This window comes from Microcaecilia unicolor, chromosome 6 (assembly GCF_901765095.1).
Source record: "Microcaecilia unicolor chromosome 6, aMicUni1.1, whole genome shotgun sequence".
NCBI classification, from domain to species: domain Eukaryota; kingdom Metazoa; phylum Chordata; class Amphibia; order Gymnophiona; family Siphonopidae; genus Microcaecilia; species Microcaecilia unicolor.
The window spans coordinates 281,130,588-281,150,438 of NC_044036.1; the positions used below are offsets into that span (position 1 = coordinate 281,130,588).

Consider the following 19,851-nt stretch of genomic DNA (forward strand, 5'->3'; position numbering starts at 1 on the left):
CCAGCCTGAAATCCACATAAAGTCTGTTTGCTTTATGTGAGTCACAGAGCCTCTGTATTGCATTATTATTATTATTATTTTTGCCTTAGGTACAAAAACTTAGAGGGGGTCCTTTACTAAGGTACGCTAATGTTATTAGCTCATGCTAAAAATCAGCTGGCACTAAACAATGAAGACGCCTAGCGTGAGCTAAAAACATTAGTGCACCTTAGTAAAAAAACATCCTTAGATTATGAGCCCTCTAGGGACAGAGAAATTACCTGCTAATAATGTGTGATTGTTCTCCACCTTGAACTTGATGGTTAAGTGGATTATAAATGCCAGAATTAAATTACTGACATAGGATGTAGCTGTGTGTATGTGATGAAATGGGCAAATATGATTCTATAAACATTTTTAAGCCCTGAAGCTGGGCAAAGCCATCCTAAAATTATTAAATTATGCTTCCTCGAATGCACAGGATTTGAATATATTAGTTAGGCAAATGGGGGTTTTTTCCTTGTTCATTGTTCCTGATTCACTATCATTGAGTTGCTTCTTGCATGGCACAACTACCTAAAAGACCATAATAGCTGTCCTTTGAGATGGACCAATGGTTCAATCAAGCCCAGCTCATCTCTTACAGCGGCCAGTGTGAGTCACTTGGAAGTAACAGGAATAGTAACTACTTTAATCATGGATTCCCCATGTTCTTTATGTGCTTGACCTCATTTGTGACCTATTTGAGTTATAATCCTGTTGTATTACCAAATGAAAGCATCCTGTTGCAGACTCTAGCTTTTTTGTAACACAAGTTCAGAGTTTCAGTTGGAAAATCATGTAGCAAATAAATTGAGGCTGACGTTTCTGATGATGTTGATGAAGTAGTGGTTAGAGCATCAGTCTGACAACCAGGGAAGCACAGTTCAAACCCCACTGCTGCTCCTTATGATCTAGAGCAAGTCATGTATCCTTTCATTGCCTCAATCACAAAATCAGATTGTGAGCCCTCCAGGGACAGGGAAATACCTAGTGTAACTGAAAACTCGCCTTGAGCTACTACTGAAAAAGTTGTGAGCCAAATCCAAATAAATAAAGTCCATTCCCTGTTGCTTAGTCCTGGAAGTATGAAGTGGAGACACCCAAGTCCAATCTGGCATTATTTACGGATCTGTCTTCAGAAACTTCTCTGAACCTTGTAACATATTTAATGATGGCAGATATAGATTAAATGGCACATCTGGTCATTTTGAAGGGCTGCAAATGATACATTTTACTAATTGTGATTGGCAAAGAGGGGCACCAACATTTAGGCGCCTAGAATGCACGTAGGACCAGAACAGTGCAGATCTGCACACATGAGTGTGCACATACCTGTGTGCAAACACCAATAGTCTGGCTCCATGCTATTCTATAAAATGGTGACTAAATGTGATGGCATGGAGCTTGCCATGGGCGGCTTAATGGCTGCTATAAGAGCTTGCGCCCAAAATATAAGCATATAAGTGCCTTGCTATTCATCAGTATTCTATAAAGAGAAGTAGGAACCAAATAATAATTACATTATGGAATATCATTTCTTTTTTTGTGTGTGTATGAGTTGATGTCTGCTTATGCTATGCTGGAATAAAAAGTTTGCTACAGTGAATCTGGAAGCTGAAGGATTAAATTAAAAGAAAAAAGGAAGCATGTTTGGGTTTGGGATGTGGAGATTTAATTCTGTGTGTCAATTTTTCACACATTTTCAGCTTTTGGAGAAGGACTTAGGAAACGTTTGGCTATCATGCCTAGTGTATAAAACAAAAAGACTCAGTATGTCAGCAGATAACTTCCTTCTATAAGTTAAGTCATGCTTCCTCCAGTGGGTGATTTTCTCTGGCACTGGTTGTAAAAGGGCTGTACGGTTTTATCTGACACATCAGCACAAACGTTAATGCTTTGTATCATAAGAGACATCACAAGCACTGCCAATTAACTCACTACAAGGCAATGCTGAATTTCACATTTGTAGCAGATTTCTTTTTTATCTTTTATTCTGATTTAAACAAAAAGAGAAAGAAAAGGGAACTATATTCTCAAATCTTGCAATTCCTAAACAGTGTAAATGCATTCAACAATCTGAGCTTTCTGGGGTCTTTCTAGTTGCTGCATTAACATGATCTCATAGTGATCTTTGGTAATTTCTATGATTACAGTGTATCTTTTAGAGGTAGTCTGTAATCATCAGCATGGATTTTGTTCTACCATTAACCAGGGACATGGGTTTGTCATTCAGGGGTCCTGTTACCAAGCTGTGGTAAATAGGGCCCTGCGGTAGCGGTGGGGGCCGTTTTTACCACAGTGGGTAAAAAGCTCCTAATAAAGACATGGCCACGTGGAAAAATTATTCTTACCATGTGGCCATGCAGGGGGGAGCACTTACCACCAACTTAATGCTACACTAAAAATTATATAATTATTTTCCATAGCGCCGGAAATGTTGCGAGCTTGAGGCAGAACTACTGCCAGCGGCCATGTGCCAACTCTTTAGCAAAAGGGCCCCCAGTGTGGTAGCACTTCACCCTTGCTCCTCAGACCACATTTCCATTTAATCATATATCCCATATATGCAAAAGAACCTCAGATGCATAAGATGAAACAAACAGATACCTTTATCTGAACAATCTCAGTCATAATTGTGTATGGTTGTAGTTCTTTTATCTACAGGATCACATAAAGTTCTTGATCTTTAAAATTAGTTTAAATGTGTGTTTTCCTCAGATATATCTTTTTCAGAATCTCAATGGTATCTGCAATCAGAGACTCAAATATGTCTTCAGTTATTTTCATCTTTACTGCTAGTTCATCCTCTGAGTACTCAGTCCATTCAGCTTCTTCTTTCTGAAGCTCTTGGATCTAAATGATATGAAAATACAGTAAATTTGCATGAGGGATGCTCAGTTTCCATTGGCTAGATAAACTGCACATGGAACCAATGGCTAGAGAGCTGGTCTGCTTATAATGTATTTCTGACTGCCTCTAATAGTAGATGACGGCAGAAAAAGACCTGCACGGTCCATCCAGTCTGCCCAACAAGATAACTCATATGTGCTACTTTTTGTGTATACCCTACTTTGATTTGTACCTGTGCTCTTCAGAGCACAGACCGTATAAGTCTGCCCAGCACTATCCCCGCCTCCCAACCACCGGCCCCGCCTCCCGCCACCAGCTCTGGCACAGACCGTATAAGTCTGCCCAGCACTATCCCCACCTCCCAATAGGGTTCAATAGTCATCAAACTGAATTAAGAAGTGCCATTTCTTCAAAACTAACCCCACCCATAACTTGAATGCACATATACAGGTGTTTGGAAGCAAGCTAAATGTTGTGGGTCACAGTTCAGACCACCCTGGGAATGCTCAGTCTCATCTGATGTTGCAAACATGGTAGCATATGGCCTGATTGATCAAAAGACCACTTGGAAATATCAAACACATGGTTATATTTATCTGTGTGTCATTATCTGCTGGTCAGTAGAACCCAGTCATTTTGCACATGCTATGTGCTAGGATCCAGTTTCAGCTATGCCAATAAGCACAAACCTGCTACCACTACTTTTTCCCCATAAATGTTAAAAATGTTTAGACTTCGAAAAACATGAGCATGCTTCCAAACTTGGAAACATGGAACCATAGGAGCCAACTTTTCAAAATGATTGGGGGTGCTGAAAATGTTTTTTTTTTTTTTTACAGGTGGTGCATTACCCCTCCCCTCCCCCCTCCTCTCCCCCTCCCTCTCCCCCTCCCTATCCCTCTCCCCCTCCCCCTCCCTCTCCTCCGAGTTCCAGGCCCCCCTTCCTCTCTTCCAAGTTCCAAGCCCCCCTCCCTCCCTCCCTCCGAGTTCCAGGCACGCCCTCCCTCCCTCTCCTGAGTTCCAGGCCCCCTTCCCTCCCTCTCAGGCCCCCTCCCTCTGAGTTCTAGGCCCCCTTCCTCCCTCCCTTCGAGTTCCAGGCCCCCCTCCCTCCGAGTGCCAGGCCCAACCCCAGCCCGACCTCTTCTCCCACAACAGTCCTCTGCCCTTGCCTTCCTGCGCGCCGCCCAGAATTTTAAAAGTCATCTTATCTCGGGATCCCGGCGGCAGCAGTGAAAGGCGAGCAGGCTCGGCGCTTCAGTCTTCCCTTCTCTCTCAGCTCTGGTCCCGCCCTTGCGGAAACAGGAAATGAGGGCGGGAGCAGACCTGAGAGAGAAAGGAAGGCTGAAGCTCCGAGCCTCCTCGCCTTTCACTGCTGCCACCAGGACCCCGAGGTAAGATGACTTTTAAAATTCTGGGTGGCACGCAGGAAGGCGAGGGCGGACCGGCGGAGGACTGTTGAGGGAGAAGACAAGAGGGCGGGCACCGGGCAGGTCAGGCTGGCTGGGAAGGGAACTTCCAGTTCCGACTTCCTGCGGGTGAAAATATTGGGGGTGCTCGAGCACCCACGGAGTCGGTGCATATGCATGGAACTTTTTTGACTTTTAGAATCACCAAAATGTCACTGCCTTCCTGACTAATAATCATAGACAAAGCATGATGTTACACTGTTTGCTGTAAATTACATAGCTTTTGAATTGGCATTTTACAGCAGTATCTTACCAGCAAAAGGTCCACTCTGTCTCTTCTATAGTTTTCAAATTTTGTAATCCGTTGGAGCTTTCTCTTTGTCTCTAAATCATTCCCTTCCAGATTCAAGATCTTAACAACTTCTTCCTGAATAAATGACTGAGTAAGAGAGTTGAGTTGTATCTTCTAACACAAAGACTAAAGGAAAGTTCTTACAACAGAGACTCAAGTACAGCAAAACTTCAGCTTTCATGTTTTTTAATTAAAAATTTTGGCAATAAAATAAAATTATATATATATATATATATATATATATATATATATATATATATATATATAAGATTACATTGGTCTATTGAAGCCAGAGTATACTTTAAGGGCCCTGTTTCCTAAGCTGTGCTGTAGGCACACAAGAGACATTCATATATTATGGGTGTCTCTAGCGTGAGCGCACGCTAAAAACAGTAGCGCACCTTACTAAACAGGGTCCTGAGTTAGATTGTTTTCTCTTTAAGGTTTTGCATGGTATAGCACCTGATTATTTGTATGATCATTTTTTGTTTTTTGTCGCTCCGAGAACAAGACGAAAAGGTGATGTTGGTTATGCATTCCCCTCGGCTAAGGGAAAGAAGAGATTACATTTATTTGAATTAAACCTGGCCTTTCAGGCAGCTAGGTTTCAGAATGATATTGCTGATATTTTTCATTCTTCTCAATTATATTTTGTTTTTTAGGAAAAGGATGAAAACCTTTTTGTTTCAGAAATACGTTTTCCGCTCAAATTTTTTATTTTATCTAATAGTGTTATTTTCTTCCCAGATAACTGATTCTGGTCTCTTGTGATTGTCTAACCAACTTTGAACTGTGAGATATTAGTGGGATATAAGACCAGTTTATTATTATTATTAAATTGCAGTTCAGTCATTAAGCTAATTGTAAGGCACATTTTAGAAAGAATGTACAAATCAGAAACTGCCTGCATCAGGAGTATAGGCAAAAAAAACATTTATAATGTAAATGTCCACAAACATACTTTGGGGCCCTTTTATTAAGCGGCGGTAGGCTCTACGCACGTGCAGCATGCGCCAAAATGAGACTACCGCCAGGTCAGCGTGCCCTCCTGGTGGTAATTTCAGATTTGGCACGTGCCTATAGCGCCTGGATGAATTATTTATTTATTTCCTCCTAAGCGCGCCGGTTCCAGCGGTAATCAGCACTTAGCACGCGCCAACCAGTCACCGCATGTGTACCACGTGAGCCTTTACCACTAGATCAATGGGTGGCGTTAAGGGCTCAGGCCGGTATTGGGTGCGCACTGGTTTCATTTTTACCACAGGCCTTTTTCCCATCCCATTAAAAAAAGCCCCATTTTTTGTAGATGCGGTAAAAACTGGCCCGGTGCGCACCCAATACATGCACCTACACTACCGCAGGTCACTTTTTACCATGGCTTAGTAAAAGGACCCCTTTGTAATTTAGCTCATCTGTTCTGTTCGGTTGTGCTTTGGATTCCCTCTCTTCTACTCCTAGCTATTGTTAGTAATATGTAATTTATCCTTAAAATCGAGCGTGGTACCGGAAGATTGGAGGGTGGCAAATGTAACGCCGATTTTTAAAAAAGGTTCCAGAGGAGATCCGGGAAATTATAGACCGGTGAGTCTGATGTTGGTGCCAGGCAAAATGGTAGAGACTATTATTAAGAACAAAATTACAGAGCATATTCAAAAGCATGGATTAATGAGACAAAGTCAACATGGATTTAGTGAAGGGAAATCTTGCCTCATCAATCTACTACATTTCTTTGAAGGGGTGAACAAATATGTGGATAAAGGTGAGCCGGTTGATATTGTGTATCTGGATTTTCAGAAGGTGTTTGACAAAGTACCTCATGAAAGACTCCAGAGGAAATTGGAGATTCATGGGATAGGAGGTAGTGTTCTATTGTGGATTAAAAACTGGTTAAAAGATAGAAAACAGAGAGTAGGGTTAAATGGTCAGTATTCTCAATGGAGAAGGGTAGTTAGTGGGGTTCCCCAGGGGTCTGTGCTGGGACCGCTGCTTTTTAACATATTTATAAATGACCTAGAGATGGGAGTAACAAGTGAGGTAATTAAATTTCCTGATGACACAAAGTTATTCAAAGTCGTTAAATCGCAGAAGAATTGTGAAAAATTACAAGAGGACCTTACGAGACTGGGAGACTGGGCGTCTAAATGACAGATGACGTTTAATGTGAGCAAGTGCAAAGTGATGCATTGTCACGTCCCTTACCTGTGCCGCTCTGCCTGCAGGGATGCCTCGCTCCACGAGCAGGAGAGAGCGGGGTATCGCTGGCTACGGGCGGCATGGTGGGGGAGTCTTGGCTTCCTCCTGGACGGCTCCGGTCCGCCGCTATGCAGCAGTAGCGTCTGGAGAGCGCCGACGCTGCCAAAATGGCCGGCGCACTCTAGCTGGAGAGTCTCTTCCGGGTGCGGGACCCAGGAGCATGGGGAACGCCTCTTCTGGGCTCGGATTGGCTGGTCGCGCCTAGGCTCCGCCCGCTCCTTGTGACCAGCCTATCCAGAGCCTCTTGGGCTGGTTGTTGGCCACGCCTTCCGGACAGCTGATGGTGGTTTCCCTGATGGAGGGGGCTACTTAAATCAGACTCTGACAGAACTCTTTGCTTCGGCTTCTGCTAGTGTGGATTCCTGAGTTCAGTGTCTTTGGATTGTGTACCTGCTTTGAACTTCTGTTTGGACCTGGACTTTGCTTTTGCCTGCCGCCTGCCTTGAACTTCTGTTTGGACCTGGACTTTGCTGTTGCCTGCCGCCTGCCTTGAACTTCTGTTTGGACCTGGACTTTGCTGTTGCCTGCCGCCTGCCTTGAACTTCTGTTTGGACCTGGACTTTGCTTTTGCCTGCCGCCCGCCTTGAACTTCTGTTTGGACCTGGACTTTGCTTTTGCCTGCCGCCCGCCTTGAACTTCTGTTTGGACCTGGACTTTGCTTTTGCCTGCCGCCTGCCTTGAACTTCTGTTTGGACCTGGACTTTGCTTTTGCCTGCCGCCTGCCTTGAACTTCTGTTTGGACCTGGACTTTGCTTTTGCCTGTCGCCTGCCTTGAACTTCTGTTTGGACCTGGACTTTGCTTTTGTCTGCCGCCTGCCTTGAACCTCTGTTTGGACCTGGACTTTGCTTCTGCCTGCCGCCTGCCTTGAACTTCTGTTTGGACCTGGACGTTGCTGTTGCCTACTGCTTGCCTTGTACCTCTGCTTGGACCTGGACTCTGCCTCCTGCCGCAAGCCTTTGGTTGGTCCTGGGAGTGGCCTTTTGCCATCTGCCTGCTGCACATCCTGCGTCCAGCCCTGTCCTCCTTGGAGGTTCCAGCCCTGATTCTTCAGGTAAGATCAGAACTGTCTGGCTGCCAGACGTTGTTTGGCACAGGGGCTCACAGATCGTGGTATCAGCCTGACATGCATCTGGGAAAGTGGAACCCAAATTATAACTACATCATGCAAGGTTCCACGTTAGGAGCCATGGACCAAGAAAGGGATCTAGGTGTCGTCTTTGATGATGCTTTGAAACCTTCTGCTCAGTGTGCTGCTGCGGCTAAGAAAGTAAATAGAATGTTAGGTATTATTAGGAAAGGAATGGAAAACAAAATGGGGATGTTATAATGCCTTTGTATCGCTCCATGGTGCGACCGCACCTCGAATATTGTGTTCAGTTCTGGTCGCCACATCTCAAAAAAGATATAGTGGAATTAGAAAAGGTGCAGAGAAGGGCGACAAAAAATGATAAAGGGGATGGGACGACTTCCCTATGAGGAAAGGCTAAAGCGGCTAGGGCTCTTCAGCTTGCAGAAAAGGCGGCTGAGGGGAGATATGATAGAGGTCTATAAAATAATGAGTGGAGTTGAACGGGTAGATGTGAAGCGTCTGTTTACTTTTTCCAAAATTACTAGGACTAGGGGGCATGCAGTGAAGCTACAATGTAGTAAATTTAAAACGAATCTGAGAAAATGTTTCTTCACTCAACATGAAATTAAACTCTGGAATTCGTTGCCAGAGAATGTGGTAAAAGCAGTTAGCTTTGCAGAGTTTTAAAAAGGTTTGGACGGCTTCCTAAAGGAAAAGTCCATAGACTGTTATTAAATGGACTTGAGGAAAATCCACTATTTCTGGGATAAGCAGTATAAAATGATTTGTACATTTTTGGGATCTTGCCGGGTATTTGTGACCTGGATTGGCCACTGTTGGAGACAGGATGCTGGGCTTGATGGACCTTTGGTCTTTCCCAGTATGGCAATACTTATGTAATTAAGTAAGTTACACACCATTTATAGAATAGTGCTTAGAGTCGATTTCTGTGCCAAACTTTGGGTGCAAGGATTTACACCAACTGAAACCTGGTGTAAATCCTGGTGCATAAGTTAGGTACGGATCCCCTGTATTCAGTAATACTGCATACATCTTTGGTGAACAACCTTGACCTGCCCATGCCTCTCCCATGGCCATGCCCCCCTTTTGAGTTGTGCACTATAAGATGTATGCATGGATCTTTATAAAATAACACATAGCACGATGTGCGCAAATCCAAATTGTCAGTTAAAGCCAATAATTGTTAGAACCCATTTATTAGTACTAATTGGCTCATTAGCTAACTTAGTTGTCCACGGATCTCAAGATATTGCACAATTTTGCATGTATAAATTTGCACACCATTTATAGAATCCTGGGGTTAGTGTCGTATGTTTGCCATTTTGGAAACGTATGGGCTCTGTTCGGTAAGTTGCACTGTAGGCACACAAATTTTTTAGCGTGCCCTAAAAATTAGCATGCATTAATGCTAGAGACACCCATAGGAATATAATGGGTATCTCTAACATAAGCATTCGCTAATTTTAAGCGCAAACTAAAAAGTTAGCGTGCCTGCAGCGTGGCTTAGTAAACAGGGCCCTATGTGTCTACATTTCCCCAATTAGGTACAGAGCCCACAATCATTCAGCACCCTCAGTTTTAATGGGGGGGGGGGGAACATTGGAGGATTAAAAAAGAAGACCTCTCCTAATTCTTCCTGTACAGCGCTGCCCAAAACAAGCGCTTTTGCAAAACCTAGGGATCAGCTGTAAATTACGACGTTGTTTTCAGAGCCCACAGATGTGCCTTCCTCATATGAAATGGGAAATACCATTTATTTTTTCTCCTGCCCAAATCATACCCAAGTCATATTGCATATTAAAATTTTGCACAGGTAAAATTGTGGATACAGCTTGTAAACTACCTAACCTTTACTGCCTCCCCCCACCCCCCTCAAGCAGCACAGTTAAAATATTTTCAGGCAATTGCTAAATAGTCAGTGTCAGTCATTAGGGGCCAGATTCTATATAAGGCACCTAAAAAATCTGCATGGTAAGCAATTCCACCTAAGCGTATTCTATAAGCAGCACCTAGATTTAGGCACAGTATATAGATTACGCCTGGTTGATATCCCAGCTCCTAAAACTATGAGCCTCCATTCAGGGACTGAACCGTGCACGGGGCAGGGCCGCCTCCACCGCCCCCCTGGATCGCAGCCACCCCACACACACAATTGTCGCCACTGCCCCCCCCCCCCCCCCAGATTGCTGCCACAAAATACCTTGTTTGCTGACGGGGATCCCAAGGCCCTGCCAGCAGAAGACATCTTCCTCCAGCGCTGTTCTTCTGCTGATTGCCTGCCCCTGTGGCTGCTTTTCTCTCAGGGCATGCTTGGTTTCAAAACCGAGCATGCGTCCTGAGAGGAAAAGCCGCCATTCAGCTGGGCAGAAGAGCAGCGCTGGAGTTGCTCCTCCAGGTCCATCCCAGCCGCCAAGGGGGGCCTGGCCACGGCGCTAAGTTTTCTCTCTCCTGCTCCTGTTGGGACATGATCACTCGGATCCCAGCAGGAGAGAGAGACCCTGGTGCCAGGCCCCCCTTGGAGGCCCGGGTCCGGGGAATTTTGCTCCCCTGCCCCCCCTCTTGGCGGCCCTGCCTCCATTTACACCAACAAAAATGTGGCATAAATCCCTGCACATATATTTCCACACACTGGGCTATATTCTATAACAATGTGCATAAATTTAGGAACACCCACAAAATGACCATTTCTCTACCCATAGCCATGCCCCTTTTGAACTGCAAGCATTAGAACTTAGGTGCAACTCATTTCAGAATACGCTTAGCAAGTTGCACACGCAAATTCTAATTATCGCCAATTAGTGCTCATTATTGCTTGTTAAGTGCTGTTATCAACGCTGATTAACTTGTTAAGCCAATTAAGTTACACGCGTTGTTATAGAATATGCCTGGATTTCAGCACGGATCTCTAGGCCTACTACATAGAATCCGGCAGTAGGTGCCTATTTTTTACTATTTGTAAAAAGTCTTTTGAGACTCTGGGTCTCTTTTACTAAAGTTTAGCGCACACTAACAGACATTAACACATGATAAATGCTGCGCATCCTACTTTTTACCTGTGGGCCACGTTAATGTTCATAAGTGCACGCTAAGCTTTAGTAAAAGGGTCCCCTCTGTTATGAATCGGAACAGAATTTCTCTATTTATTTACAAAGTTTGCTTGCCCACCTTTCTAACCTAAGGGGCCCTTTTACTAAGCTGCAGTAAGCACTTGCGCATGCTTAACTCGACTGAAAATGACTTGCTGTGGGACTCACTCAGACGTCCTACAGTAAGTTCCAAATCAGCATGCACCAATCCAGGCACTAATAATTTTTTGCATTTTTTTTTGTGGGAGGGGGCAAGTCAGGGGGCAGAGAGTAGGCATATCTGTTCTAATCAGCACTGCTAACCTTACTGCACACTAACTGGTTAGCATGAGCTCATACCACTTATAAAATAGGTGTCAGTAAGTGCTTATGCGGTAATTCATTTCAATTGACGCATTCTAATGACAACATTAGCACATGGCCATTAATAGAAAAAATAGAAAATTGGCCATTTTCCAGCTGTGGTAAAAATGGCCTTAGCATACGGGGAAAACCCCACATAAGGGCTCGCTAAAGCCACATTTTACCACAGCTTAGTAAAAGGACCCCTTAGTTAATCAAAGTGGTTTACAAAATAAAATGAAAAATAGGATAACAGTATCTGTACTGAGACTATTCAGAATCCACTACAAGCATCACCATGGTTATAGCACAAGGAATTGAACTTTGGGCTTGGAGAAGAGGCATGGCTATAATAACAAGTGCTCATCTTTTATTTAAAAAGAAAAAAAAAAAAAATTAAAAGAAGCAGATGAAAATATAAGATATAAAGGGCAAAAGGTTTCTCAAATTCTATATTTAGAAAAGAAAGACTTAAGGCAAATATTAGATCAAAAGAACAGAGGCAAGAAAGAGGCAAGTCAACCTTTTAACAACTCTAGCCAGGATTGCTAAAGTAAGAGTCATATGATAAGCGAAGGCATTCTGTACCTTAACTTCATTAACATCTTGTTTTCTGAGAATGTGCTTAGAACACTGGGTACTCATCTTATCTTTCAACCATGGCTGTACGCTTGAACTCCTAGAGGGCTCAGATCGAGATTGCAGCAGCTCATACGTCAAATCAGATATGACCTGGGAAAATAAAAGCAAGAATGACTGCAGTGCTCCCAGCCCTGACGTCTCACCACGCACAATTTACTAGTATTTTTTTTTATAATTTGTGGCACATATGATTTGATTCACCCAGGTGCTGAGATGTATTTATGCTTATATTTATTATGTCTGATATACCGCTTAACTTGTTTAGAACAAAATGGTTTACAAAAAAATTGTAAAACAAGAAAGAAATCAGAACACCATTTTTGATAGAAATACCAAACTTATTTACACAAGATACATACAGGGTGAGGCAAAAAAAAAAAGTACCCCCCTGACGGTTTTTTTTTTTTTTTTGCTGTTTTCTCAGCAACCTCTTGGAATTTCAGTGTGAAATTTTACAGCTTTATTTGTTGTTACTATCTACGTGTATGTGCCAAGTTGAATAAAATTATCTTGAAACATGGCAAATTTACAGACTTTTTAACATGACCACATAGCGATTTTCATGCGTTCAAAAAATGTTTGCACTGTAAAACTATTAAAATGAGCTACAAGATTACTGTTAATAATGTCACAGTGGTGTAGACTTTTGTGTGAGGAGCAATGCTGGAGGCCTTTCACAAGCTTCACCCAAAGGTACAAACAATCGCTGAACTTAAGGAAGCAATGCAGATGATCTGGGACGACCAATCAACAAGGCTGTTAAGAACTTACCAAAAGTGACTGAAGGCCTGTGTTGAAGCTTGGGTGGACACTTTGAGCATTCATAGTGACTGTGAAATTCTGACACATTGTTAATTGTATTATTTGAATGACATTATTTTACTGTGTTTTAGCTTGAACATTTTTAATGCACTAAGGGCCCTGTTTACTAAGGTGAGCTAGCATTTTTAGCGCGTGTACAAAATTAGCACATGCTGTGTAGGCACCCACAGGAATATTGTGGGCACCTACACAGCGCGCGCTAAAAGCACTAACGCGGCTTAGTAAACAGGGCCCTACAATCGCTAGGTAGTAACACTAAAATGTCAGTAACATAGCTTAAGGTAATTCATATGTTGTTTACTTACGTATTATGATTAAATAAGTACATAACCCCTCCGAAGGGACACCACCTTGTAGTGGTGGAGGGGATTCTGTGTTTCAATGACTCAGAGGGCTATGCTGAAGGGTTACCCATATCAGACAGGCCTCTGAGGAGAAACCAGACAAAGAGTGTCCCAAACTGGGAGAGTGGTAACATGGCGACCTGAAGTTCGTATATCCAATGGCCCAGTTGCCCTCTGAAGTTTCGTATTCTTTACGTAAATTTCCTCTCTGCAAGTTACCATAACTGAGAGGAAGGGGACAACTGGCGGTCAGCCAGCATTTTGTCCCCTGAGCAGCAAGTGCGGGACCGCTGCGCGACCAACTGGGATAATCAGGTTAATACCACTTTTTTTTCTGTTTACTGTTTAATTGATCTCCTTGTCTTGTTTCACTCTCCCTATTTAGTGGTCTAAGGAAGAGAATAGAATTACCTGACTGAAATAATTCCTATATATTATTTTCTCTGTATTTCCGGCAAGTTGTTTTATCACTTGTAAAAATTTAAATGGTTATAAATAAAAAATTTAAATAAGTACATAACATTTCTTGTTGAAATTCAAAGAAGGTGCTGAGAAAATGGCAAAAAGTTGTTGGTTTTTTTTTTGCTTCACCCCATATATACTCACCTCTTCAATGCTGCCTTCAGCACCTAACCTTTTGGAAATCTAGACTGCCCCACTTTGTCTGTACACTTGTCTTTTAGATTGTAAGCTCGTTCAGCAGGGACTGTCCTTCTATGTTAAATTGTACAGCGCTGCGTAACCCTAGTAGCGCTTTAGAAATGTTAAGTAGTAGTAGTAATATACCAATCTTTCAAGTTACCATTTATTTGAATGTGTCTTGCAGAACCAAATTTCTATTGGAAATTTGTTCTACAATCAGCGGATAAAAATATTCACATCCCATGATAAAAAGCACACAGCTTAGACAGCTTTTATACCATAAAGAAATGGAAGAAACCACTTTTATGCAGTTATCAGGCAGGGTCCCACTTGGCATTGTATAATATTTTATCAGTTTCATTACAGTCCATCTATCATCATTATCCCCATCCTCTACACAGAGTTTCCTACATCACCAACATCTGGAACTGGATATAAGTCATCCACTGAGCATGATCCTGTCTTCACTTCAAACTGAGGGCAATAAGCACTTCAACTAGCTTGCTACCCCATTTAAATATAGTCAAAATCAAAATACTGATGTAGTCATATTCCACAGAATTCAAGAGGCAAACAGCAAAACCAAAGAAAATTTAAAATACTTCATTCTGGGTGAAAGCAAAGATAACTCTCAGAGGGGTCCTTTTACAAAGCCGCTGTAACAAGTAGCCTGCAGTAGTGTGGGCATGTCTTTTAGGCATGCACTGGGCCATTTTTTACCACAGCTCGGGGAAAAGGCTATTTTTTTAATGGGCCGGGAAATGGGCCTTATCACAGAAAGGGTGGTGGACACGTGGAATGGCCTCCCAGTGGAGGTAGTGGAGATAAAGACTCAGAATTTTAATAAGCCTGGGACAGGCATGTGGTATTCCTTAGGAAAAGGAGGAGATAGTGGTTACTGAGGATGGGCCGATTGGATGGGCCATTTGGCCCTTATCTGCCATCATGTTTATATATTTCTATCTATATCATGTCCCATCCCCTTTCCTTTTCTCCTTTCCCTTTCCCTTTTATGGCAACCACTTTTTGGCAACCCCCCCAAATTTGCCCTCCAAAAACTAGCTCCCTGATATTCAGCACTATTTAACCAGTCCGAACGTCTGCTGACCAGTTAAATAGTACTTAACTGGCTATCTGCTGATATTCAGCAGGGGAAACTAGCTATCCCCTGCTGTATATCCCTGGTTAGCAGCTAGCCGGTTATATTGCACAATATAATCGGCTATCTGCCGATTTTTAAAGCGAGTTTAGAGGCCATATTTAGCCACGTGAAAACATGGAATATCTTTGGACAGTTTCAAGATAACCGGTTAACCCCCCCTGTTTGCTAAGCTGTGCTAGAGGCTGCTGTGCACTCATGCCGACACAGCTCATTCAAAGTGAGTGGGCTGTGTTGGCATTAGTGCACAGCAGCCTCTAGCATGGCTTAGTAAACAGGGGGGGGGGGGGTAAGTCTGAATATCTATTTTGCCGAATATCTTGAAACCGACCAAAAATAAATTGGATATTCAATGCCGGTCACTGGAAATGGCCTGGCATTGAATGGGCTCAGCGCTGACCGCGGGAGTTAGACGGTCTAAATCCTGCGGTCTAAAAATTGGCCTCTATATACCTAATCATGTATTTATATACATCTTATTAACCCTTTAGTGTCTAAATGGCTTATTACGGGAACATTAGACACTAAAGGGTTAACTGCCTATCCAGTAAGTTTCAAAATCATATAGAAAATTTTTTTAAAAAGCCCAAGAAATTACACAGCATATAATAACAAACCACACACACATAACAGAACAAGCGACACAAATTTGAGTGGACTGAGCCGAACTGTCTGGTCACATGAGGTCAGATATAAAGGGGCATAATCGAACAGAAACGCCTATCTCCATGGGCATTTATCTCCGAGAACGGGTCCATGAAGGGGCGGGCCGAACCGTATTTTCGAAAAAATGGATGTTTTTGAGCTGGGCGTGGGAGGGGCCAGGATTGGTAGTACACTGGCCCCCCTGCTATGCCAGGACACCAACTGGGCACCCTAGGTCAGTACGGTGGACTTCAGAAAAAGCTCCCACATGCATAGCTCCCTTACCAAGGGTGCTGAACACCCAACCCCCCTCCCCCAAAACCCACTACCCACAAATGTACAACACTACCATAGCTCTTAGGGGTAAAGGGGGCACCTACATGTGGGTACAGTGGGTTTTGGAGGCCTCCCATTTACCAGCACAAGTGTTACAGGTGGGGGGGTTGGGCCTGGGGCCACCTGGCTGAAGTGCACTGCGGTACCCACTAAATGTGCTCCAGGGACCTGCATACACGCAGGCCTCTAGGACTGGTTGCTGCTATATAACATTGGCACACCAGTTGACACCTGAAGACTAATCTCTCCGAAAACGTCCTTTATTGGAATAACCGCCTTTACTCACAGTTAACTGTAGATCAGAGGTTGTGCCCCACTGGCAACTAGTCTCCCTGGTACTGAGATGAGCAGTAGGTCAGAGCTGGCAGAATGCTGTACAATGCCCTCTTTCAGCCACATTCAAGGGAAGAACTAAGTTCTCTAACGTGGCTAACACAGGAAAGGGAACTAAAACTGGCTTACAAAAATGGCCACTACTGCATGGACTACAACAGGAAACACAACAGGGCACACTCTGACCCAGTAGGCAGGGGGAAAAGCACCATGGGAGAAGAGCCTACCAACTACCAACATCGTGAGACTGTAACACAAGCTAATGAAATCACGGAGCCCAATACCCTACACCCACCACAATGCAATGCTGATGTGATTTCTCAGGAAATCTCAACTACCCCCAACTTGACATTTCGTTCTTTAGATTGTAAGCTCTTCTGAGCAGGGACCGTCCTTATTCGTTAATTTGTACAGCGCTGCATAACCCTAGTAGCGCTCTAGAAATGTTAAGTAGTAGTAGTACTGCACCCGAGAGCCACATCTGACCCAGGGAAAGGCTGTGACAGGATCGAACACATTCTGCTGTCATGGAGGTGGGTATGGCATTTGAGGCTGGCATACAGGCTGGAAAAAAAGTTTTTAAAGTGGGGGTTTTTTGGTGGGAGGGGGTTAGTGACCACTGGGGGAGTCCGGGGAGGTCATCCCCAATTCCCTCCAGTGGTCATCTGGGCAGTTAGAGCACTTTTTGGGACTTGTTCGTGAAAAAAAAAGGTCCAAAAAAAGTGACCCAAAACTGCGGTAAAAACATCTTTTTTTTTTTCGATTATCAGCTAAAGACGCCCATCTCTCCTTGGCTGATAACCACGCCCCAGTTCCACCTCCACCACGCCTCCGACATGCCCCCGTCAACTTTATTCGTTTCCGCGATGGAGTGCAGTTGGAAACGCCCAAAATCGGCTTTTGATTATATCGATTTGGGCGCCTTTGCGAGACAAACGTCTATCTCCCGATTTAGGTCACACTATAGGCGTTTTTCTCTTTCGAAAATAAGCTGGATAGTGTCCTGACTTTGACTTTGACTTTATCTCGCTTACCCTTCACAATGTAATCCATAACCTGAATTGTAACAAACTGTATTTCCATTATTCATAATGTATTGTAAGCCACACTGAGCCCGCAAAAAGGTGGGAAAATGTGGGATACAAATGCAATAAATAAATAAATAAACTACTAAATCCCCAATGCACTGCAAGAAGAAGTCATCCTTTACTAAGAGTATAAAGATAACCTCTAAAAGTATGCAGTTTAACCATCTGTTCTTATTATTTCCTCTTTTGAAATGAAGGCCAGCTGTAGCACTAATGTTTGCAAATTATAACAACCCCAGCTGCTCTTTAATCCTGCAGGAATCCAGAGTGTCCCCTCTAGAAACTACTTAGTTTTTCTGCCCTCCATCTCCTGTTGAGGTTAGGCAGGCTAGTCAGAATACATTTATTCAGTTGCTAAAAACTTTCTTTATTATAGACAAGCCTTTAAAAAGAACAATTTTAAATAACACCCAAGCTATATTCAAAACTGCAGTTCTGGTTTCTGCATGACCCTACTTTAATATGGAAAACTATATTTAAAAGGACAAGGAAAGTAGAAAGCATGTACACCAAAATACCTGACTATAAACCCTCTTGCTTTCTGCATTCCAGCAGTCCTCTGTGATTTCCTCCTGCTCATGGTCCTGTGGCCTGGAAACTCTTTCAGATCTTGAAATGCCAGTCCGACAAGACCACAGGGCATCTACCATATGTGCCACCAGCTTCTTCACATATGAACTCTTATGGGGCACCACAAAGGCCACTTCCTCTGTTTTCTTCCATGGGGCTGACTGCCAGTGGTCTAATCGATACAAATTTTGCCTTTGAGTTATTATTCCTTCAGTGGACAGCACTGAACCCATTTGGGCAAAGTCTCCACTCCCTCCAAAGATTCCTGCATCAAGTAATTTCCTGAGGAACTGGGAAAAAACAGAGATACTTTTCAATATGTGTTACAGTGAAGGTTTTCCAAGTACACAAAAAACTTTTTTCCACTCTTTACCTATAAAAGCATTTTATTGAATAAGGTCCATAGAATTTATTCAATCATTATAGTATATTTTTAAGCAACAAATGCTGAAACCTGTAAAGCAATTAACTTTTTATGACATGCTTGCTGTTTATGCCAAACGAAATACTGCTTTAACATCTCAAAACTTAAAAATAAATAAATATAATTTGCTCTAGTCATTGCTTATATCACAATACAATGACATAGCATAATGGTAAACAGATTGGGGCTGATATTCAGACTGCAGGAGTTAGCTGAGCTGCCTCCCGCGGTTGGCAGCAAACCTTGAAATTCAATGCCAGGCTGTATTCTGTGACCAGGATTGAATTTACAGGGTTTTTACGGCCGCTATGCACATAGCCGGTTAAGCCAATAGCTGACAGGCTAAGTTATAATGGTCCTAGACAGACCTGTTATTTATGTAGGTCTGTCTGGCTGCTAAAATTAGCTAGTCAGCCAATGAATATGGGCACTAACCGGATACGTTGCACGATATAACTGGTGACCGGGCTAGCCGCTAAGGGGGATGTTCTATATATGGCGCCTATAAAATCCAGGTCCGCCAAGAGGGGGAGGCAGGGGGGACAAAATTCCCCATGCCTCCAAGTGGGGCCCGACGCCGTGGTCTCTCTCCTTCTCCTGCTTCCAGGCCACCGGCGCTGCAGTCCCCGGTCTCACCTGCCTGCCCTCGGCTCCGTCGACAGCCCCCCTCCGTCTGCCACCGGGCCCCCTGCTTCCAAATTGGCAGGGCCTCACCTCCGTGTAAAAGCGGCAAGATCACCTCCCTTCGGGCCCTCCTTCACTGTGTCCCGCCCTCATCTGATGTAACGTCCTGTTTCCGTGAGGGCGGGGCACAGTGAGGGAGGGCCCAAAGGGAGGCGATCCTGCCGCTTTTACACGGAGGTGAGGCGCTGCCGATTTAAATGCAGGGGGCCCGGTAGCTGACGGAGGGGAGCTGTCGACGGAGCCGAAGGCAGGCAGGTGAGTCCGGGGACTGCAGTGGTGGGGGGGGGGTGGCAGCGGCCCCAGGCGGGCGGGCGGCAGCGGTGGGGGGGGGCCCTGGGGGCAGCCTTGCCCTGGGCCCTGCTAAGTCTCTCGGCAGCCCTGATAAAATCGGAGCGGAAATCAGTGCCTACTAAGCGAATTCTACAAGCAGCACCTAGATTTATGTGCGGTACATAGAATACGCTTAGTTGATACCTTAGCAACTAAAACTACACACATCCATCTACTGTGACTCCCCCCCCCCCCCCCCCCCCCCAGTTCCGTTCTGGCTAGGTGTAGTATAGCAGGAGACCCAGAGTACTCACAATCAGTAGTCGGCTGTTACCCTGGGTTAACTCCGGGAACAGGGGAAGGAGCAGCAAAATACACTAACCTCATCTTCCACTCCGAGAGTAATTTGATGGTACCTTTTGTATTTATCAGCATTTCTTGTTCCCTAATATTACAAATTTCATAACATTCTAATATAAACCCAACTTTTA

The 19,851-nt window shown here is 43.8% G+C and overlaps 1 protein-coding gene across 1 annotated transcript in view; it reads right to left on the reverse strand.

Annotated features, from left to right (window-relative positions):
• Positions 1-256: 256 nt before the first annotated feature.
• LOC115473023 (centrosome-associated protein 350-like) overlaps positions 257-19,851 on the reverse strand; it is a 161,039-nt gene continuing 141,444 nt past the window's right edge. The window contains exons 29-32 of the mRNA XM_030207618.1: positions 17,931-18,272; positions 11,990-12,133; positions 4,591-4,716; positions 257-2,874 (exon numbers count right to left, since the gene is read on the reverse strand). Coding sequence (XP_030063478.1) covers positions 2,719-2,874; positions 4,591-4,716; positions 11,990-12,133; positions 17,931-18,272 — 768 coding nt within the window. The 3' untranslated portion in view covers positions 257-2,718. The remainder of the gene's footprint in view (positions 2,875-4,590; positions 4,717-11,989; positions 12,134-17,930; positions 18,273-19,851) is intronic.